Genomic DNA, 23986 nt, shown 5'->3' with positions numbered 1-23986 from the left:
AGTACAATTTTTCTCCCGATTTTTAATCAGTATAGTTTTTTTTAAACCCATAGATTTACTGTAAGGCTCATCCCGCACATGCAGAATAATGCACTTTCAAACTTCTTTCAGTGCTCTTTGAAGCTGTGCGTAATAGCAAAATCCACCTTCAAACAGTTGTGAAAGTGGTTTGAAAATGCATTATTTTGCGTGTGTGGAAGGGGCCTAAGATTAGATTAAAAATATAGCATTTCCTTGGGTAGATGGATTTTTTCCTGTTGTACACAGTTCTCTCTCTCTCTCTCTCTCTCTCTCTCTCTCTCTCTCTCTCTCTCTCACTCACACACACACACACACACACAAACACAGAGTTCTGCTGGAGCGCAAAATACTCAGGAGCACTGTTTTCAGGGGCCACTTCAGGCAACAATGGAAGGGAAGAGGTAAGGAAGCTGTGTTCCACGGGCAGAAGTCCTTCCACCTGTGGAAGCACTGTGCTGGATTTAAGCTAAGGAACATGCTTTACACACATGTACTGTATAGCTTCTTTCTATGCATTCAGGATATTCAAAGGACCAAAAACTGCTTCTTTCAGAAAACACATTTTGTCAGGCTTTCTGAAAACACATTTTGTCAGGGATCTGATACTATCCAATCTCAAGTGCTCCATATAACTGAAGTTCTTTCTGTGTGATGATGTCTTTGTTCTAGAGCCCAATAGTCCATAAGATTTGAGTTGTTTTGTGTTCTACAAATTGGTATCTGGAAAATAAAGTGACCTGAGAAGCTGGCAACCTCGATTTGAAAAGTTGCTTCATATATATCCATTACGAAATGATGGGGAATGCTCACACCAATTAAGTACCCAGTGATCCTCATGTTAACTTCAAGGCTTTCTGCAAGCAGCAAACTCACCCCAGGGTTTGCTTGGTTCTCAGGTAATCAAAGCATGGCTCCTCCATGTGCATCTGAAATGCAGTATGATTTCTATGTGAACATTTAGCTTGAGCCATACAACACACATCAAGACAACAACAAATCTCAAAGAACCACCTCAAAGCTCTCTGATGGTCATGATCCTAAGGTGAGATATAAACATTGAACACTTAAATTCTGAAGGTGCACATTAAAGAGAGCATCAAAGCATACCACAAGTAGTTCCATGAGTGCAGATTCTTTTATACTCCTCGGACCAGTCTAAAAAAAAAAAGACGTGAGAGGTTAATGATTTTTCTGTGAAGCACAAAGTTTCATAGCCGCCATAATAATGAATCTAGAAAAGTAAATTTAGGAGAAAGGCACAAGCCCTTCTGCATATATACTGCGGTCTTGATCTGAATTGGACCCTGCACACCTGGGAATACCTGAGCAGGAGGTATGCAGATCACATTTCATCAACAGGACTCACAGGAGACATGAAAATTTTGTAACGTGCAAATAGTTCTGAGGGCTATTATTTTCAAGCTACCTGCCTTCAGAAAATTGCTTCCACAATTATACATTCTCTGAGGAACTTTTATTTTCTAGGCCATAATGTCAGTTCCATTGAGCAGTAAAATTCGTGGAGTATCACTTTTGTCTCACACAGACTGTTGACTATATGGTCTAGAATATATTTTGCATGCTTACTCCAGGAGGTGCATTATAATTCCAGGAATTACTAGGACATTTTACAAAACTGAGTGAGGGAGGAAACAAAAAAGATAAACTTGAATAAGCATCCCTCTGCTAGAAATGGCCAAAGCCCCTATTTAAATATGTCCCATTTTTCCAAGTTCTTCCAGAAGATTCTTGAACCTTTTTCCTGAGTTCTCTGAAATTCTGAGAGTGATTCCCTGCTAACTATCCATTCTCTCCAGCCTTTCCTGCCACCAGTGTTCCTCCTCTCCTCCTTTTCCAAACTTGTTTTGCAAAGGCAGTAGAAGAACTGAATGCCAGGAAAGCTGGACAGAGCAATGGGGTCCATCTTTAACATCCCATTGTTTGTGGTGATGAAAATTAAGCTATTGAGCAGTGGTTCTCAACCTTCCTAATGCCACGACCCTTTAATACAGTTCCTGATGTTGTGGTGACTCCCAACCCTAACATTTATCCATTTTACAGATGGAAAACACTGATGCAGAGAGTCTTAGGTGACCCCTGTGAAAGGGTTGTTTGACCCCAAAGGGGTCGCGACCCACAGGTTGAGAACCACTGTTATTGAGGATATTGCTAAGCCTCCATTGTTTCTGGAAAGGCTGGGATCTTTGGTGTTAATTTTAATTTTTGTTTTATTTATATCCCATTTTTCTCCTCTCCTCCATCTTATTCTCACAACAATCTTGTGAGGTAGATTAGGCTGAGAATGTGTAACTGGCTCAAGGTCACCAAGCAAGCTTTCATGGCAGAGAAGGTTGGCGCAAGAACGTATCAGTCACATTTTGTACAAGAGTTGGGCTAAGAGTGACTTAACAGAGGCACAAACTGGGAGAATTCATTGCAAAACTCTCCAAATCCGAAATACAAGTTTAATAGGCCCAGATTAGCAACACATTACCTGGTAGTAGACAGTGACAATGGAGTTTGCATCTCCTACATGAAGGGATTTCACTTTACACAGGAAGTGATTAACTGGCAGATCTATCACCCGGAATTGTACAGGACATGGGTGTCCAAGTGGAACGAATTGCAGTTTACTTGAAGAGAATAATAACATGCATAGGGGTGAACAACCACTGGTTCTTCAAAGCAAAATAGAAAGACTTATTCCAGTCCCACCGTTCACACTAGCACTTATTTATTTCATATCTCCACTTTTCTTTCTTCATGAAACTAAAGGCTCTCAGAAGATCTCTTGCCCAGCCACTAACCAGAGTTACCCAGCCACTAACCACTAGTCAGAGTTCTAATCAGATTATTGACATGATCAATATCACACATACTTCAGCACTGAAGCTGAAGGAGAAAAGTATTTTGAACATGATCTAGGCCAAATTAAGTACCTTTAAATACTGCTGATTTAAATGTGAGAGTTCTCTTTCTCTTATTGACGTCAATGGAGTGTAAAAGTGCCTATTTTTGCTAGATCATGGCCCTTATATTTATGTTTGAAAAACAAATAATGACATATGACAACACAAGTTATGCTCTTTGGAGTCTATTGATTTCAATGGTAAAAATTAATCCGACGCTTAACTTCCAAGCCTAAAATTAATTCTCACTATTTAAAGGTAATGTGACTTCATTTCTTAAGTTTGCCTACATTATGTCCCAAAGCTGATCAATTATTTATTGTGAAATTCTGAAGATGATTTTATTTATTCAAAAAAATGCTTTGTAATACTAAATTTAACTGGTTACGAAAAACAAAACTGTAAGTGGCAAAGCATTTAAAGATGTTTGTAATACTTGTGATGTACTTAGCCTCTGAACATGGAATCTCCATTTACCTATCATGTCAATAAAATTTCAAAAGCAAAATTAATTGTTTAAATTCACTTTTTACATCTCAAGTTACCTTTACCTTTTATTAAAATTTAGAAAGGGAAGAGTTTTTCAAAACATTTCAGCAATTACACCATGGTATTTCTCTCCCCTTGCATTACCACTTAGCTAAAAAATTGTGTGTTTTTGATGACATCAAGACAGAATTTGAAAAGGAATTATGTACAAATGATGAACGTGTTATTTTTAAAATGTATAAACTTTTGTTGAAATTGGAAACAGAAGGATAACAGGGGAAAGAATGTATGACAAAATGGGCTGCCAACTTTAGGTATGATGTCCAATTTAAACAGTGGGAGAATATGCAATCAAAGGGGCTTAAAATACATTAAGTTCAAATGTATTATATGATGTACCAATGGTATGTGACACTAGATAAACTGAAAAAATAAGTATAAAAATGTTTCAAATAACTGCTGGAAATGTGATCATCAAGAATAGATGTTTCATAGTTTGTAGTGGATTTGTGGAAAAGATAAGGAATTTTGAAGCTTAATACATGCAATAATTAAGATTTAATGACTAATCTACAAATGAAACCTGAGGCTTATCTCTTGTGATGTATGGATAGATCTTTGGAAAAGAAATATGGAACTTTGTTTTTATATATGACAGCAGGAGCAAGAATATGCGCAGAAATGGAAAATCCAGCTATACCTACAATTGACAAATAGTGGGCGAAGGTATTAGAGTTGGCCAAGATGGTCAAACTCGCCAATAAAGAAAAGAATTTAGCGAAATTCTTGGACAACTGAAAACCCTTGATAGGTTATTGAGATAAAACAGAAAATAAAATAAATTGATGTTTACTGGTTTCAAAGGCTAGGGACTTATTAAAGTAAGATGTAATAGAGATCAGTGTGATCTTTAAAGACCCAATTTTACCTATGTTGTTATAGAGCAAGGAAAGAGCCCCCTTTGGTCAAACTCAGAGGCTCGAAGAGAAGAAGAAGAGGAGGAGTTTGGATTTATATCCCCCTTTCTCTCCTGTAAGGAGACTCAAAGGGGCTTACATCTCCTTTCCCTTCCCCCCACCTACAACAAACACCCTGTGCAGTGGGTGGGGCTGAGAGAGCCCTGAAGGACTGTGACTAGTTCAAGGTCATCCAGCTGGCATGTGTTGGAGTGCACAAGCTAATCTGGTTCACAAGTTAAGCCTCCACAGCTCAAGTGGCAGAGTAGGGAATCAAACCCTGTTCTCCAGATTAGAGTGCACCTGCTCTTAACCACTTCACCATGCTGGCTCTCTGCTGGTGGTACTCTGCTGGTGAATTCCATCAAGCTACAAGATCAAGCTGTCAAAACAGAATTTAGGAGTGGAATGGGCCTTTGTCCATGCAGGGCCACTAAGATGGGGCTATTTTGCCAGGCCTTTCCTTTTTCCCATTTCCCTTCCTATTGCCTTCATTCTCCTTAGCTAGAATTATTTTATGGGGCCATTTCAACTTTTTAATTGCATGGAGTTTTGAATTGTTTTTTTTCTGTAAGCTGTCCTGAACCATTTTGAGGACAAGTGGCATATAAATCAAATAATAAATGAAATGAATAAACAAGTGGTAATGTGTTTTGTATTGTATTTTTATTTTTTTAGTGTTAATACTTGGTGCAGACACACTTGGGAACCCTTACCGAAAATGTACTTGTTTTTGGTGATTTTTTTTGTCCCTTTTGAGATGTAAAACTGTTTAAGTAAGTATGAATAAAACATCACAAAGAATAAGTGTGTGTGGCAGGGGTGGGTGGGGGGGAGGGACTGATTGGCATTATCTAAAAGTGAAAGGGTCATTCACAAATACTTACTCGGCAATATAGTTCAGAAACTCCTTTGATTCCTATGAGATAAATGGTAAACAGTGAGTTTTATTAAGGTGAAAAAGACTTTCTTCCATGCACAAAAACAAAATAGCGGAAAGCCTTTTGGAGTACAATGAAATTCAAATGATGCACACAAATGCTAAGTGTTCACCTTCAATGAAAATACAATCCAAACTCTATACTTACATTGCTAGTGAAATTTCCTTGGACAAGTCCCTCGACCCACAAGCGAGATTTGAAAGCATTCACAAATGTTACCAGAGCTTCCATAGAAAGACCATTGTTTACAACCTCATATTTGTCTAGCAAAGACCATCTGCCATGTTCCAGTACTGTCAGTCGTAGATCTCTGCGAACCCAGGAGAAAGGCTTGAACAGTAAAGTAAAGTAAAGGCTTGAACATTCATAAAAAATCACCCTGAGCTCTTAAGTATTATCATCATACTGAAGAATTAAAGTACTTGGAAGGTACCATGTTTTCCAGAAAATAAGACAGCGTTTTATATTAATTTTTGCACCAAAACATGCATTAGGGCTTATTTTCAGGGTAGGGTTTATTTTAGGGGAAATACGGTACCGTCACAATTTATTAAGGCGGGCTCTCGGCAGCCCTGTTGTTTCCCTATCACCTGTGATGCAAGCTGCATCCTCATTGGCAGGGAGCACCCTGTTGGATCACACCATCCTGATCGGTAACTACCAGTAGGACTTATTTCTGGAGTAGGGCTTATATTTTAAGCCTCCTCCAAACATCCTGAAAAATCATGATAGGGCTTATTTTCGGGGTAGGTCTGTAGTGAGTTGGACCTAAAGCAGAGCTCACAGTGCATGGAACAGAACTTCCCCACTCCCCTTTCTCACTGTGCCCCATGGCAATCTGCTTAGGGTATCTCTCCAGCAGAATGGAGGACAAAGGTAGGCCTGTAGTGGGAAGGACTGGCAAAATTGTCCCTACCATGGCACTATTCTATTATGACAACAGCAGAGCACCTTTGGATCCTCCCCAAAGTAGTAGGAGAGGATCCTGCCTGTAGTCTTCGTAATGGCCTCAGGTTAGCTATTATTGGGGAAACGATGCTTGACTAGATAGTCTTTTGATGTGACCCAGTATGGCTCATTCTGCATATATTCTGTAGAGAAACAAATGTATATCACTGGGTTCTTCATAATGATAATTCTTATTATTCTTGACGATGATAATTTCTTATCACCACAAAGACACTCACTTTGCCAGTGTTTCTGCATTGATGAGAAGGTTAAAATATGACTTTTTCAGTTGGTCAGTTATCATCTGGAAGGCTGATAGCGTAACACTGAAGTCAGCTATGCGGTCAATAATCAACTGAAAAAGTAACTGGGAGGGGGGAAATGGACATATCGTTAACATTAATAAAATCATTTTGGCCCAGTAAAAGACTAACACATATCTCCTCATAGGTCCTCTAAAATTCATGAAAATAAGCAGAAATAGACGACCCCCAAATGCAGAGGAGCCATATGCTGAAGTAGGCTACACAAAGACAATGAATCCTGACATTTAGTAATAATCTTTAGAAAGGAAGAAATGTCAGAATGTTCTGACATTTACCAGTAAACTTTAAAGATAGTTTCAGAGAGTAGTCGTGTTGGTTTGCAATACAACAGCTAGATCCCAGTCCAGGAGAACCTTAGAAATTAACCGAAAAAAGTGGGAGAGGGGTTATCAGCTTTTGAGAGTCAAGGTATCAGAAGAAGGGAGCTTTGATTCTCAAAATCTTAATACTCCCCCAAACCTTGTTGGTATCTAAGGCCCTCGATTGGACTGAAATATAGGAGTAAACCTTAAGAAAACTTGCTATCCTCCCCAGTGGTGGGATCCAAAAATTTTAGTAACAGGTTCCCATGGTGGTGGGATTCAAACTGTGGCGTAGCGCCAGTGGGGCTGGGCGGGGCATGGTGGGGGCGTGGCCAGGCATTCTGGGGGCAGGGCATTCCGGGGCAGGGCTGTGGCAAGGACGCAGCCGCTGCACCGGTCCTTGGGCGGGAAACGAGTGCACGCAGGCGCAGGCTGCCACGCACGCTGGTGCACCTCCTGCTAGACTGCTTCAAGTTCTGCATGCTACTGCTGAGAGGAGGGCGTAACTAAGGCAGAAATCACACAGCAAAATCACCAATTAGTAACCCCCTCTCGGCACACACAAATAATTAGTAACCTACTCTTGGGAACCTGTGAGAACCTGCTGGATCCCACCTCTGATCCTCCCTCTCATCCAAACTCCATCAAAAGGCAGCATTCTCATGTATCTACCTTGTTGATTACATGAGAGATTGTCATAAGGGTGACTTACAGCTCAGTCCAGATCTCCTGCGAGGGTGGGGACAGCATCACTACAGCGCCACTTCCAAAGGGCTTCTTGTGACACAGGAAGCCCAAAAATGACATGAAAACACCAGCCAGCTAACAACCCCCCTCCCCACCAAAGGGAATAATAGATGTACACCACAAAAAATGAAGCATGCATCCAAAGTCAGCTCTGTAGGTGCACAGGGGCTGGGAGGGCATTGGAAGCTGGGAAGCCAGCTGAAGTTGGCTCCATCCCTTGGAACTCTGCCAGAATGTCTCTTGCCACTCCGAGACATATTTCTGCATTGGCAGGGTTGGAAAATGGTGGCGGCTTCCAATGTTAGGTGCCGAGAAACCATGCAGCACCTGCCCGCCTGCATATCTTCCTCCTTTGCGGGGCGTTTGCCTCTTGCACTGGCAGGTTGGACACTTGCATTGGTGCTGAGTCCTATGGTGCACTAAGTCCTATGGTGCGTTCACCTCTCCGCCTCTGAATCGAGCTGCCTGAGAGAACATGAGCCATGCTGGAATGGGATAGTGACAGAGTGGGTTGGTTTCCTCTGCCCTGGTACCCTAGATGATTGCATAGGTCTACCTAGTGGATGGGTGGTCTTGGAGAATAAACAATTCTGGTTCAACCATATGAGAAGAGAACAGTTTCATCTATTTATCTATGATATCATTCATCTAGGAACACTGGAAATGCCCGAAGAATATCCTCTGTGTCTTATTCCTCCCCCTACAGTGCCATTCAATGGAATTAAGAGGGATCAGCAGAGTACTTACTGGTAGCTTGTGATTAAAGCCTTGCACGCGAATGACCAGGCCATGTTCTTTTACTACAACTTTGTATTCCAGTTGTGCAAGATCTGCTTCATATGCAAGTTCGGCAAGATTGTGAATAAGGATACTTTCAAAAGTATCGAAAAGCACCATACTGGAAACAGGAAAAAGGTGACTAATGGCATAACAACAGAGGCCAAAGAACATCGATGGGGTAGTAGACAAACATAGACATGGCTAACAGTACAGTGCCAGTTCATTGCACAGACAGAACTTTGAACACTACAAAAGTCTATCTATAGTTACTCCTGTTTCCTATAATATCAAAAAGAAAACATCGAAGGGACATAGCGGTAACTAATATTATCGATTCAGGTAGCATACTGCAAGTTTCTTAAGTGGTTTCTCCACGGCACTAGCCACAGTCTATTTGGTCACAGAAACCTCAATTTATTAAACAAATTAGTTCATCCAGACCTACCCAAATGGTACAGGTATTTTCTACTATTTTCCCTGTTCTCCTAAATCATTTGGAATGTTGACAGAGTTTTATCTACCTCACATTTCTATGATTCAGACAATAGGGTTTGCAATTTTTCCATAAATTTACAATAGTGTAAAAAAGGGGGAAAGCAATGCTTACTTTGTTGCAGACAGCCGTATCAGTGGAGACACAAGGTGGAAACAGATGAAAGCTGAAGAAAAAGAAATGGGATGGAAAAGAGCAGAAGAATCATAGCTGCACAAACAGCTTGCTCCTGGTGGTCTGCATCAACAGACTTGTTTTGATAAGATGACACATAGTTGTGTTCCTTTACATGGTTTTTGATTATTCACACTTGCTGGCCCTTATGCCCATGATTCCTATCAGAACACTTAGGTGGCTGTACCCTCTTTCATACCTTCGAATTCCTCCTCAAAACTCACCATAGATACTATAGACGTCATTAAATCTAAAATATATAAAGAACCACTCAAAATAGAAGCTCGTTTAAAAAAGGAAAGTGCTTCATCTGCTCCCAAAACAATTGGGATATTCTGGGTTCTGTGCAGAAATATTTACTCTACTCTAATGTTTGATATTTCTATTGCAATTCAAAGGTACTTTCACAGATGAATAGAGTGCTTTCAATCCACTTTCAGTGCACTTTAGCAATCATTTGCAAGTGGATATTCCCAGATTAGAGTGCTCCCGCTCTTAACCACTACACCACACGTAGATTGAAAGTGTGTTAAATAGGTTGAAAGTGCACTATTCAGTACATTCAACTTCATATATCTTAGTTGGATGTTATGCCCTGTATAGTTTGTGAGTAAAGCAACCCGTGCAACTGACATACTTCCTCGTGATGGGTGTTAGTTAAGAGGGCGAGACCCTTCTTTCCTATTTAGGGGTGCCATCTACAGGCACTCCACAGTGGTATGGAACTGCATCATAGGAAGTGGATTCCAAGTGGGTATATCAAACTTATGGTGGATCACATGGTTACATAGTATACCAAAGCCACACCCCTCAAGGACGGGCTAGATCTGATCATGTGGGCATAAATTATACATATTGCATGGGGCAGAGGGGTCGAACTCATTTGTTATGAGGGCTGGATATGACATAAATGTGACTTGGTCAGGCTGCCTCAGCTGATAAGCCCCTAGCAAGCTCGCCAGCCCAGATCAGCACTGGGAAGGGTGTGTGTGTGGCTGCTTTGGCTAGGGACTTCATGGCAGGCTAACCAGCCCAGATCAGAGCCCCCTATCAGGCCTGTGAGCCAGCTGAGGCAACTTCCTCCCACACTCTCAATTTGGCCTGACAAGCCCAAAGCAGGCCAGATCGGGAGCGGGGTGTGTGTGCCTCAGCTAGCTCAGGTGGGCTGATAACACGCTCAAGGGGCTGAATCCAGCCCCCAGGCTGCATATTTGACACCCCTGGCCTAGGATGCTGTAGGGGCAGTCTTGGCTAAGTTGACACCCATTGTGTTCTGGATAATAGAAACATTGGCTCTAGATTGACTAACAAGTAGCAAAATATAAATACATGTTAATGCCAGCACAGTGTAATAGATCAGATTAACTTCATCAGATATCCATGGAGAAGTCAGAGCTTACACAGTCCTCCCGCCCTCCCAGAGCAAAGTTTCGGGTGTAGTTACTTGTCTTTTAACTTTTTGCTGAGCCTTCGTCTTGTACCCCCTGTGTGTCAACTGGAACTCCTATGTTCTAACTCCCGCCTTGCAGTTCCTGCTAAAGTCTGTTCGTAACCGTAAGAGCTCTCCAGAGTGCTGATTGCTTCCATATGAAACCAAAGCCTTGGCTGCCCTTTCAAGCTAATATGGAAAAGGGTGACTTCTTTGTAGTTGCTCTACTACTACACTTGCAGATGTAAGCGTTTGTTACGCACATGTATTAATTTACCTTTAGGGATGAGAAATTTATTGTCCCTTTTGTACCACAAGCAGCCTCGGGGTGTATCCAAAATCTTGTGTGGATATTTAGTACCATGATCAGATGATTTCTTCAAAGAGAAATCTGTGGCTAGTGTAAGGGTAAAGTTAGAAACATTGATAAATTTGACACCCATGCTCATCTTACATTACTAAGTATAAAGGAAGCTGCTAATTCCTACATCTTTGGAGAAAATGCAGAGTTGCAAATAACTGCTCCAAATCTACAAAACTATTGTCTTGCTTCTGTATACAAGAATTATTATAAGGATATCCAAACCAAATTATTTTTTCCTGTTTAAAATATGTATATTGCTATTTTTTTTATGTCTCTGGTCCATAAAATGGCTTACATAAAACTGAAATCCATTCAGTATTTAAATACAACTGGGAAAATATAACAACAGCAACTGAAGAGGATGAAGCACTCAACCTGGAGACCGTTCCTCAGGGAAATGTGTAAAGGTTGACCTGAGTGGCTGGCCTAGGCTAGCTCAGTCTCATAAGATCTAGGAAGCTAACCAGGGTTGGCTCTGGTTAGGACTTGAATGGGAAACCACCAAGGAAATCCAGGGTTGTGATGCAGGGGCAGACAATGGCAAAGCACCTCTGAACATCTCTTGCCATGAAAACCCTTTAGGGTCACCGTACATCAGCTGCAACTTGATGGAACTTTCCACCACCATAAAAGGTTAAAGGATGGACCTCCCCAGAAGGAGAATTCAAAAACCTTGGTGCCACCACTGGAAAAGACTTGTCTGCTGCATCTTCAGCAATGGGAAACATGGACCGCATGTTAAATATTGACACCAGAAATAGGTGGTGCCTATTAACCAAATGTATTGGTTAACTGAGCTTACTTCTCTATCCTGTAACCTACCCAGAGAAAACCATAGTAAGAAAACCTCATACCTTTGGGAGGGCTGTGGTGAGAACTGCCATGCCTGGTGGGGTCCTTATGTGTCACATAATAACATGTGCAAAACTGTCCATTAATCTATGGTATTTTCAGAGTACTATATACATGAAAAACTTGATGTCACAATTGTGCAGATGGAATGGGGTGGGGGGTACCAACATATGAAATGATTCATCCAAAACTATCTCATTGCTTAATGGTGGAGCTGGAGTCTGATTTTGTCTTCCAGCTTTGATTCCATCAATGTACTCACAATGACTCAACTATACTTCTCATAAAGATGTTAGTAGATCGTATATTCTTCTGCCACAGAACAAAACATGCTGAACTTCTTTGTTATAGAATGCTCTGCCTGTCCTAGTGTCTACCTAGTTGTGCTCCCCACATCTGTTTGAAAGTGAAAATACATTTTGTTCAATGAACTATAAATGCTCTTCTGTCAAAGTGCCATCTTCAATAATGCACAAAATAATGGTTTTGACAAAGGCAGTATATAAAAATGAATGATAATTCTCATATTTGTTTAGAACTATATTCTAATGCAGAAGCATACAATTTTCCTAGCCACTGCATCTCAACTGACTGTACTAATATCTTTATGTGGAACAGAGTATAATAGGACAAAATATTCTCTGAACAGCACCAACCTATATATTTGTTCTCTTCAGGCAGATGTAAATCTGGATTTAATGGGAAGTCAGTATTCCACAGGTTGCTCCAAGATCCATCAATGTCTGTAGACATAAGAGAATATGTACTTAGCTGCCCAACACTCAATGAGTCACTTAGCATAGAATGGTTAATGTCAAGAAACAAAGATGACTCAAAGCTACCATTTTACATGTAAACAAGCCCACTGAAATCCTAGCTGGGTGGAAGAGGTTAAAGCTATACACCCTCCCATATAACTTTCAAGGCAGAAGAATTTCTGTGACTCTCTTCTAATATGTGTATGGGGCATTATAGAGGAATACATTGATCCCAACTTTTAACATTTTGCCTTGAATTAAAAATGAGCCCTCACTATGAGATCATTAGATCCCTCACCACCTTTTTTTTACAACTACAGAAGTAAACATAACCCTTTGTTTTACCTGACACAGAATATTGAGTTCCAAACCATTTTTCCCTCAGAGGACACTGACCCTCATGGGCTGGCGATAGCAGGAAAAGGTTGACTTTTTGGGGGATGAGATAGTTAATAGCATCAGCAATTACCTAGAAATGTAAAACAATGTCTCATTTTTACTTTAGCAAGACTTAGGAAAAACTAGTTCCATCCTCTATAGTATCGTGGATCGGCCTTTCTCCCTTCTCAAGTCATCACACAACTCGAGATGGGAAATTAACATGGAGATATGTTTATTGTTTTCCTGCCAGAATACATTGCTTTGCTTGCACAACTTATACCTCTAAGGGCAATTCTTAATAATGTTCTGGAGGTTTTATCGCTACATAGAGAGGTTACAGGAGCAGCAGTGGCGTAGGAGGTTAAAAGCTCGTGTATCTAATCTGGAGGAACTGGGTTTGATTCTCTGCTCTGCCGCCTGAGCTGTGGAGGTTTATCTGGGGAATTCAGATTAGCCTGTAGACTTCCACACATGCCAGCTGGGTGATCTTGGGCTAGTCACAACTTCTCAGAGCTCTCTCAGCCCCAACTACCTCACAGGGTGTTTGTTGTGAGGGGGGAAGGGCAAGGAGATTGTAAGCCCCTTTGAGTCTCCTACAGGAGAGAAAGGGGGGATATAAATCCAAACTCTTCTTCAAACTCTTCTTAAGACTGTAGGGATTCTGCGTAAAATAAACACTCTCAAAAGCTGGGCCAATGCTGCCTGTCTAATTTGTGCACCAAGAAAAAAAATCAGTTCTAAAGTTTAATAATACAGCCCTGAACTGAGTTTCAGCCATGGAAACATTGATTTCAATGGATGGAGACAGGTATAAGTCTGCTTACAGCTGCATTTAAAAAATTAAGTTGATTGGACAGGGTAGCCATGTTGAAGAGCTAGATTAGGTATCTGAGAAATGGACCTTTGTCTCTTGAAAGCTTACACTCTAAAAATCTCTGGACTTAAATCTGTCTTAAAGTGCTACTGGATTTAAATCTGTCTGTTCTAATTTAAGTTAAGAAATACATGTTTGATACAGTTTTCACTAGCTACCTCCTTTTTAATTCTGCAAAACCCTCATCCTCTGGTTTTCCAAAAACAGGCTTGAGATATCCCAGACATTGGGGCAGTTTGAATGTTAAGCTCCATAGCAATGCCCATATTTACAATGTGCAGTTTCAGGAGTACAGACTACACAGAGACTGGACTTTTACTTTCAGACTGTAGAGGTTTCTTCCAGGACGATTTTCATCATATTTTAGCATTATTAATATTAATTTAATATTACTGCATGTGCATTTTGTGGTGTTTCCTCATGTGGAGTTATCAAATACTAGATCTGGGATCAGTCACATGCAAACCATGCACCTTTCCACTGGCCTTACTGCATTTCTGAGTGTGAAATAAGGCAGGAAACTGGAAGGACGTGGGCATGTTCTAAAAGAGCAAAAGACAAACATTGAGACCCATTTCTAGGTCGAAAAAGATCTAGATATGTGCAAGTTCACCAAGACTGATTTTTTTTTGTTACAGTACTATGGCAATTTTTGTGTGTAACTTTTTTCCTACCAAACAGAGATAGGGCCCACTTACTTCTGGATTGTATTCAGTCAAGAGCTGATCTCCTGTTAACAAATCCTCCTTCTGTAAGAAATGCATGTTTTCACAAATATTTTCTACGTATTCAATTGGGCCAGTCTGAAGGCAAGGAAAACATAGTGTAGACGTCACCAAAAAACTGAAGGAAAGATGTACCTGTGAGTTTACTTTGAAGCCTTTGGTGGGCTTGGGCCATTTAGTTTACACTTTGGATCACATGCTACATAAAATGGAGCAGGTGACAAGATTGGCCACTTTGGGTCCCACTAGAGAGAAAAGTATGGAATATAAATGAAGGAAATAAAATTAAAAAGCTCCGTGGTGCTTGCTGAAAGGAATTGTTGGACCTCCTTTCTTCCATTACCACCTGCCATGCCCCCTGAAATTCTGCCCCCAGATGTTTATGGATGCTTGGGAACAGCTGGGAGAGGACAAAAGAAGGTTTGCTGACCAAGCAAAAAATCATCCCTAATTCAAATGGTTCCTTCTTGCCAGTATTAGCATTATGGAAGGCCTGTTTAAGTTAAACCTGTTCCCAGTGATGGTTAATTTTTAACAGCTGTCATCTATTCTTAACTTGTTCTGTATGAACTTTAATATTGTAAGCCATCTTGAGTGTTTGTTTTTAAAAAGAAAAGCAAGGCATACATTAAATGAATAAATAAACTATGGTTCCAAACATCCTCTAGAAAGGTCCTCTGTGGCATCTTGACCACCTGAGGACCTGGATAACAACTTGGGCCAAATCTGCCCACAAGATTCTCTTGTTTGTGCTGCAAAAAATTTAGAAGAGCAGAATGGACTCATTTTTTAAAACTGCAGTTCTCTTTCTTTAAGATTTGTACAGCATTGTAAGCTGCCTCTTGAGTGGTGGTGGGGATATTACTAGAATGTGGTATTTCAGTCTAAAGGCTTGGAGCCCCTGACAAGCACTGCCCTCCCTGTCTGAGGCAGGAACAATACTGAGGACCTAAGATGGATGCCAAGCCTGGCACAGGAAGTGAGTATAGGTTGGAAATCACCCATCCAAGATGCCCGAGATCGTCTCCAGGAGAATGTCATATTTCAATGTTCTAACAAGAGAGGGTGGGGAGTGCAGAGGAAGAGAGAGAAATCTCAACCAAGCTAGACAATGAAAACGTCAGTATTTCCATCTGGACACAAGAGAAAACATGGGGAGAGTTCAAACAATACCTGTTCTTGGAAACAAAACCCAATGCTTTCAATCTTTTGGATCTCTTCCCATATTCTGTGAGGGAAAAGAAAATCACAATGCTTTTATGTTTTGCTTCTCAAAAACAGCTATATTGTTAAGTTGTTTTAAATTATGTGACTGCTGCTGGTTTTAAGAGTGTTAAATTGTGTTGTTGAGTTTGCTGTCGGAGAACAGCCATGTTGGAAGCCGCCTCGAGCCCCTTGGGGAAGAGGCGGCCTACAAGTTCGAAATATAAATATAAATAAATAAAAAATAAATAAAAAACAACCAAATTGAAAAGGTAGCACAAAGTAACATCAACGGATAGTTTTCCTAAGTAACTATTGGCATTGTTGAACAGAGAAGGAATGGGAAATCTTGCAATAGTGGCAAACTCTACAAAAGCAGCTCAATCTCCACCAGTGCCTGCATGTGGGAATGGTTTTGCCCTGGCTCTAGGTAAAATATGCATGAAGATTGCAGGGTAGAACTTCTTGAGCCTTGTGGTGTGTAGGGAAGGGTCCAGATTCAATTCCCACAATCTCCACTGAAAAGGATAAAGTAATGGGTGATGGGAAAGACTCACTGCTCTCCAGGAGGTGGCCCATGACATTGTGAAGACAACTTTGATCGGTCTAGAGACAATCTATGATTAATTGTAAGTGAAAGCACGAAAACAAATTTGTACTTGTATAACTGAAAAAAGCAAGCTACGGTCAGTCAACGGTCAGCTGTGCAAATAGAGTTTATGAAAAAGTATTGCCTCTCAGCTCTTATCAAAATTCTGTCTACAATGTTAGATTTACAACAGCACCAGACATCATTTCACTCTACAATCAAATAGGTAAGCTTGTATATTTAGACAGATCCTAAGGGAAATCAGCACCTCATGTTGACAACTGTGGACTGGTTACTTTTTTCCAAAGAAATGTGGAAAAGATATGTACATATCTTACTTTTTACTTATACGCCATCTTCAGTATATTGCAGGGGAAATGAAAATTCTTCACTATAGAAAGAGGAAAATGCCAATTAAGTTTTACCACACATTTAAAAAGATTTTTTAAATAAATCACCTTTTCACAGGCCCTGTTCTTTGTAGCATCTTCAGATACTGGAAAACAAGATGAGTAACCTGATGACAGAAGAAATAGACTTATTTATCTCTTTTAACCCATGACAAACCGGCGAAAAAAGCTTCTATAAATTCACCTTGTTGCAGAATGCACCTATTATTTATTTATTTGTTTATTTACGCCCTGTTTACCTCCTCAATAAGGACCTGAGGCAGCTTCACCATCTTATTCCCACAATAACCATGTCAGGTAGATTATGAGAGAAAATAACCTTCCATGGCAGCATCAGGTGAACCTGGGGGGCTCTCAGATCCTAGTCTGACACTCTAGTCATGATGTGGATTCTGCATGGGCCAAAACCAGCTGTGTGAAAATAGTGTAAAAGGTTTTAAATGGTGTAAAAGGCTTTGCACTGTTTTCACACCATTTTCACACTACCTTTTTTTGGCCAATGCGGAATCAGCCTATATGATTTCATAATCAGCCTCCATTTTTGTCTTTCACTTTCCATCTTAAGGCAATAAAAGATATTTTCCTTTTGCTTAGGGCCCCACAGTATAAATTTGTACTAAAGTAAACCACTTACACATTGCCACACTTCTAGGGCACATATGATTTGGGTGCATTCCCTGACAGGAAAATATCAAAACTTTACAAGCAACAGGTTGAATCCAGCTGGTCCTTTCCCCTAATCACACCTGTTGTCCCTAGTCCCCAGTCAACTTGACTTTTGTCCCATAGCTATAGCATAGCTATTCTGGTGGTCAGCTAGGACCCTACCTCTTTTTGTTGTAGTGGAAAAGTTGGTTGGATCTAACCCTGTATCAAGGTAAACAGGACTTCATTAGAATGTGGTGAACAAGGGCCAGATTCCAGGACTGAGGTGGAACCTTGTAATCCAAACATACATCCTTATAATGTTTGTAAACTGTATAGGGCTGGATATTACAAACCATTCACAAAAGGAATTAATGAAAAGAAACTCATTCCCTTCTCTGTTCCCCTGAAGCCTCAAAGATCCCCCTAAAAGCTGCTCACAGGAGTTAGGAGACCATAAACTAACAGATTGGAACACAGCACGAAGGTGTTGCTTGAGGGGAAACTGAGACAAATCAACCATTTCCCTCTTCTACAATCTCTTCCAGAAATAGAGCAAGAAATCACTACATATTTCTCTTTGTTTCTGGAGCAGAAATTTGGGATGGTGTAGTAGATGGAGGAGATAGATCTGTTCCATGGACTTTTTCTGTTCACAGTTTGTAGGATCCAACCCATAATAGCAGCATGGTTTATAAAAGATAACACTAAATGTACTGGTAGCTGCAGGGAGGACATATGCCAGATGTGAAAGCTCAGAGCTTCATCCAAAACTGAATGGCTCTAACATAGGGGAACAGATGTATATAATTAAACTTATTCCAAAGTACCTCTCAAGACTTGATCCTTATGAGATCTCAGTAGACTAATGGTGGTGCCTGCAGTATATACTGAAGGAAATGATTACTGAATCATTTTGTTACTGAATCACTCTTTTATGTGGTTGGATTTGAATTAATAATGCTAATGTGGTTGGATTTGAATTAATAATGCATTAATAAATCTGTGTTTTGTATGCCAGTTATGCAAACATGTTTGATTTTTCATCATAATTCAGTGTCAAGATCATTACCTCATAGAAATATTCAAAACCTTTGTCTGTCAAAGTGACAGAAATGCTGAAGATGGAATATGTTGAGTTCTGTTCAAATGCGGTCTCATTATTTCCTCCATATAGAGATAAGGCTAAAAAACTAATAGAAAATAAAATACATTTTAGTTTCCTTATTTCATTTTAGAAAATTTATATCTTGCTTTTTGCTTATAACATGGCAGGCAAAGTGGTTTACACAAATACATTCCAAATGGTATTAAAACAGTGAAATGAATTTTAAAAAACAACAAAAGAAGAAGAATTTGGATTTATATCCCACTTTTTCTCCTGTAAGGAGACTCAAAGGGCTTACAATCTCCTTTCCCTTCTCCCTCCCCCTATAAAGCAAACACCCTGTGAGGTGGGTGGGACTGAGAAAGCTCTGAAGAACTGTGACTAGCCCAAGGTCGCCCAACTGACATGTGTTGGAGTGCCAAGCTAATCTGGTTCACCAGATAAGCCTCCACAGCTCAAGTGGCAGAGTGGGGAATCAAACCCGGTTCTCCATATTAGAGTGCACCTGCTCTTCACCACTACACCACGCAAAAGCAAGAAGTCATAACAACTAGCAAGAAAAAAAAGCCGAGAACCCTAACTTAAGCAGTATATGAGCAGCAACCAAACCACAGAATAAAGACAATAGCAAATAAATCATGAATAAAATAATTCAAAAGCTAGAAAAACAACAAAAAGACTCTTAATTACCTTGCTTCTAGAATGCTTAAAAGCAAGGGGGAAAAGAAGAGCTCCCTGGGCAGGGAGTTTTATGAATGAAAACTGGGGATGGGGACAAGGCCAGGGAAGGAGTGCCCTCTTTGGCCTTGCCCCTGTCCCAAATCTCTTCCCAGGCTTGGTGCTGTTCTCCTGGAAGCAAATTGAGTTTAATTTTAAAGCAACCAAAGGCTTTTGTGGCAGTGACAGCAGCAGTGGTATGGAAGAATGTGGGCAACGTTTCCTTAGCCTCCCCATCAAAACTCTCTCTTCCCCATGTCTGTGTCTTCCCCCTACCTCCCACCCCTTTCCCCCTCTCTCTCCTCTCTCCTTCTTTCTCTTTTGTCTCTCTTTCCTCCCTCCTTGTCTCTCTTGCTCTCCCCCTTTCTCTCTGGATGGAGGATACACTACTGAGTTCTAGCGTGTGAGAAGATCTTGGGGTTCAGGTGGACAATAAATTAAATAAGAACAGACAGTGTGATACAGCAGCAAAAAAGGCTAATGAGATCTTGGGGCATAACATCACATCGCAAGAGGTTTGGAGAGGTGCAGTTCGAAAGCTTGCCCCAAGTGACCTTTTCTGCAGATATGCCCCTGTAGCAGAGTGGTAGGAGATAAGCAGAAATAGTGGCAAGTATAGACTTTTAGACTTGGGTTGTTTCTGTTATTATTTCACAGTATTTTTAAGGTAACAGCTTTAAGTTTCATTCCGAATTGCTTTGAGCTGCAATAAAACAGGATATAACAATCAAAACAGTGGCTTTCCCTTTCACCCTTTAATGCCACATGCCGCTGGACATACTTTTTCCGGAGGAGAGAAAGAACACTGCCTTTGCCCTCATGTCCTATCAGCCAAGAGATGTAATGAAGAGGCTTCACCCTAAAAATATCAAAAGATTTTTGAAAACAAAATCTCCCAAGTAAATGTAGAAGTAACATGCCAAACAAGCAGGGTCTGTTTTCCTCTTCAAAATGTGTGCTTTGAATAAAAGGTTATGAGAGAATGTTCCCAATGGGGAATTCTGGCAATAAATACACAGGCTGGGACAGGCAATTGTTCCAAGTGGGGAATTCTGGCAATAAATACGCAGGCTGGGACAAATGTGACAGGACAATAATCCCCTTATATTTATTATTAGCACGTTCACACACGCTTATTAATGCACCTTCACTCTATTTTGCAGTTGGATTTTACTATGTGAAATGGTAAAATCCCCTTGCACTTCCAAAAGTGCATTAAAAGTCCACTTTCAAAAGTGTACTGAAAGTGCATTTTTCAACATGTGTGAAAGTGCCTTATGTGTCTACCAATTAATGTGTTGAGGGTTATTTTTTAATTTTTTGCAGAAAATCTAGTAGATTGGTGCAGGGAGTTAAATCCTGACTTCGACCTTTTGGGGTGGGCTTGTAGTTTAGCGGCAGGGCACATGCTTGCCATGTAGGAAGCCCCATATTAAATCCTTGATATCTCTAGTTAAAAATTCTCAGGGAAGTCACGAGGGATGGGACAGATTCCAAAGGTTCACAAAGCCTGAAATTACAGGATAAGGAAAAGAGGAAAACTGGAAAGTAAAATGGAAATGGAAACTTTTGCAGTCCATGTCCCAATTCCAGATTATATGAATTCTTCTAATAGAAGAAGAGGAAGAATTTGGATTTATAACCCCCTTTCTCTCCTGTAGAAGACTCAAAGGGGATTACAATCTCCTTGCCCTTCCCCCCTAGCCCCCATCTTCTGTTAGCTCCCATTGGAAACAATGGATGATGGAGCACCCCCTTTGGGAGTCCATAATTTTGAACCCCTTGGACCAAACTTCACAAAACCTGGGTGGTATCAGTAAAAGATTCTCCTGAAGATACCTCCCAGGTTTGGTGAAGTTTGGTTCAGGGGGTCCAAAGTTATCGACCCTCAAATGTGTAGCCTCATCTCCTATTAGCTCCCATTGGAAACAATGGGGGATGGGGCACCCCCTTTGGGAGTCCATAACAATGGACTCCCTGAACCAAACCTCACCAAACCTGGGTGATAGCATCAGGAGAGTCTCCAAAAACATCCCTGAAATTTTGGTGCTGCTAGCCTAAAAATGCACCCTCTGCAGGCCAAAATGGGAGGAACACCTCTGATGAAAGGTCATTAAGATTGCAGCTCATTAGATGGATTCTGATATTTGCTTACAGGACCATGTCAAGGGCTCTTTCCTTTAATATGGCTCCTTACCTGTAATGCTTTTCTTGTGGTGGAAGAGCCCAAGTGATACTCAAACAATGGACTTCTTTGACTGGAACAACTGAACAGGAAGCAATATGTCAGTTGTAGTTATTCAAACATATATACATTTTTGCAGTACTGGTAAAATTGACAAAAGCAAGGAGTCAGAGAGGCAACGATGGGAGTAAGCATGCTAAATGTTCTAAACCCACAACACCAGCAATGCCATATCAGCATTTTTTTTGTCAAATAATACTTTTCTATGTGCTGTAATTTATTTACTTCACGTATACTCCACTTTTCTTCCCAGTGGGGATGGTTAGTAACCAGTTAAGTCGGTTAATAACCCCTTCTCCATTTTACCCTTACAACAACCTTACATTTTACCCTTACAACAACCCCATGAACTAGGTTAGGCTAAGTGTGTATGACTGTCCCAAGATCAGTCAACAAGTTTTCATGGCAGAATGGGAGATCAAACCTGGGTCTCCCAGATCCTGTTCAGGCACTCTTACCACTACACAACACTGTAGTCTCAAGCATTCTATGATTACATTGATCTTTTCAGTATCCCAATAAAGTGAGGCAATATGATTATTCTCCACTGGCAGGCAGGGAACAAAATCTAGATCTTTCTGCCCATGCAGAATAATGCACTTTCAATCCACTTTCACAATTGTTTGCAAGTGGATTTTGTTATTCGACACAATAAAATCCAGCTGCAAAGTGCATTGATTGTGGATTGAAAGTGCATTATTCTGCATGTGCGGAAGGGACCTCAGAGTGTTTTGCCTGAACCACACAGCCACTTCAGAAAAAGTATGAAAATATGTCTTATTTTAATTTGTGAAACCAGCATATGGCTCACAGATTCATATCCCAGTTTGCCTCAGTAGCTGTAATATTATTGCCTTTACATGTGTATTTGTAACAATGGTGCTAGGAAACAAATCAAGGTGCCTGTATTCAGACATTGCCAAAAATCTGGGTTTGCTGGATAGTCAGTAGAGAGGCCAATATTTAGACAATTATATATTTAATTAATTTAATTACTTGATGGCTCCTCGTGATGTCTGAGCACAGCCAACGAGTTTATGACTGACACATTTAACCTAGGGACTTCCTGCTTGCTTTTTAGTCATTACACAACATCGTAAAAAGAATTAAGACTACAATTTGATACAAAATATCCCTTCAGGATTCTCTGAACAATACCGAAAATATGACCAAATATGCTTACCTTTGTAAAGCTTGTGAAATTCAGGCGTGTCAAAAGGGTCCAGCAGATGATTGAAAGTTGGTCTGGGCATACCACTTAAAACATATATATTTATGAAGTTTTATGTTCAGGGTTTATACCTTAAAATCATGAATAGCAAAGCAAAACATATATGCTGTTCACAGTTCCATTGTGCAAAAATAGGCAGGTCTGTAGGAAACCAGAATCCACTTGTAGTACATTCAAGGCACTTTCATATGACTGATCAACTTGGTTTTTAGGGGGAAATCCTGGGCAGATCTACTCAGAAGTAAGTCCCAATGTATTAAGAAGGAATTACTGTGAGGAATGTATTTTTAGAACTGCAGTCTGATGCTCAACATGATAGATATCAGCCCTGCCCTATTAAAACTCCTTGAATCATGAATTGTGTTTCCTTCACTGACCTTAGACACTATGCAGAGGCAAGCAAAGGCAAAACACATAAGAATATAAGAACATAAGAACAAGCCAGCTGGATCAGACCAGAGTCCATCTAGTCCAGTTCTCTGCTACTCGCAGTGGCCCACCAGGTGCCTTTGGGAGCTCACATGCAGGATGTGAAAGCAATGGCCTCCTGCGGCTGTTGCTCCCGATCACCTGGTCTGTTAAGGCATTTGCATTCTCAGATCAAAGAGGATCAAGATTGGTAGCCATAAATCGACTTCTCCTCTAAATGTCTGCTGACTTGAAATCTTACGGCGTCGCCATGTCAGCTGTGGCTTGACGACACACATATATACACACACATCTGTCCTAGAACTGATTATTTCAGAACATCAGAACATGACAAATATAGCTCACTTCTCTAGCTTCACCACTAGCATTGCAAATTGTATGTTGTAAGAGGTGTCCAGCTGTTTCAGACCAGTGGTCCATCCAGCCTGACATTCTGTTTCATACAGTGGACACACTAGAGAACAGTTGGAAGTGTTGGTAGCAGTACTGACCATGATGAACCAATAGTCTGATTCAGTAGTTGGTATATGTTGGGTACACATTATTGTTATGGAAATACTATGGAAACACAGATTGCAATTTGTAGCAAATACACACAAACATATATAACATCAGGGGGGTACCGCCTAGGGGGACATATGGGGTCAAAAGTCCTGGGCTGCAGCCATTTAGTCACGCGGGGAGTGGAAAATGGCCCCCCACACCTCTCCCCCCCGTTCATACACTGACTTCACCTGGTACAAAAAAGTTGTTTGGTCATGGTGGGGGAGGGCAGCTGCCTATATGGGTGTGTGTGGGTGTGTGTGTGGGTGTGTGTGGAAAACTCAGATTTTGCACAGGCTATATTTTCCCTAGATACACCTCTGTACAACATACATAGTGAAATGTGCATCATGGTACAGTCATGCAAAAAGAGTTCATAGAAATTCCCAACAGCTCA

The 23986-nt window shown here is 40.6% G+C and overlaps 1 protein-coding gene across 1 annotated transcript in view; it reads right to left on the bottom strand.

The window, feature by feature from the left end:
* The window catches only part of LOC125439504 (nardilysin-like), a 46048-nt gene that overhangs the window by 10009 nt on the left and 12053 nt on the right, over nt 1-23986 (bottom strand). Inside the window, exons 9-26 of the mRNA XM_048508602.1 lie at nt 22570-22643; nt 21339-21408; nt 19923-20000; nt 18389-18509; nt 16720-16778; nt 15643-15697; nt 14443-14547; nt 12835-12958; nt 12388-12474; nt 10793-10912; nt 9027-9078; nt 8387-8537; nt 6504-6631; nt 5464-5626; nt 5263-5294; nt 2516-2654; nt 1129-1176; nt 895-947 (exon numbers count right to left, since the gene is read on the bottom strand). Of these exons, the coding sequence (XP_048364559.1) occupies nt 895-947; nt 1129-1176; nt 2516-2654; nt 5263-5294; nt 5464-5626; nt 6504-6631; nt 8387-8537; nt 9027-9078; nt 10793-10912; nt 12388-12474; nt 12835-12958; nt 14443-14547; nt 15643-15697; nt 16720-16778; nt 18389-18509; nt 19923-20000; nt 21339-21408; nt 22570-22643 (1659 nt within the window). The remainder of the gene's footprint in view (nt 1-894; nt 948-1128; nt 1177-2515; nt 2655-5262; nt 5295-5463; nt 5627-6503; nt 6632-8386; nt 8538-9026; nt 9079-10792; nt 10913-12387; nt 12475-12834; nt 12959-14442; nt 14548-15642; nt 15698-16719; nt 16779-18388; nt 18510-19922; nt 20001-21338; nt 21409-22569; nt 22644-23986) is intronic.

Source organism: Sphaerodactylus townsendi, linkage group LG09, assembly GCF_021028975.2.
Source record: "Sphaerodactylus townsendi isolate TG3544 linkage group LG09, MPM_Stown_v2.3, whole genome shotgun sequence".
NCBI classification, from domain to species: Eukaryota; Metazoa; Chordata; class Lepidosauria; order Squamata; family Sphaerodactylidae; genus Sphaerodactylus; species Sphaerodactylus townsendi.
This window is presented reverse-complemented; position numbering and strand designations above follow the sequence as displayed.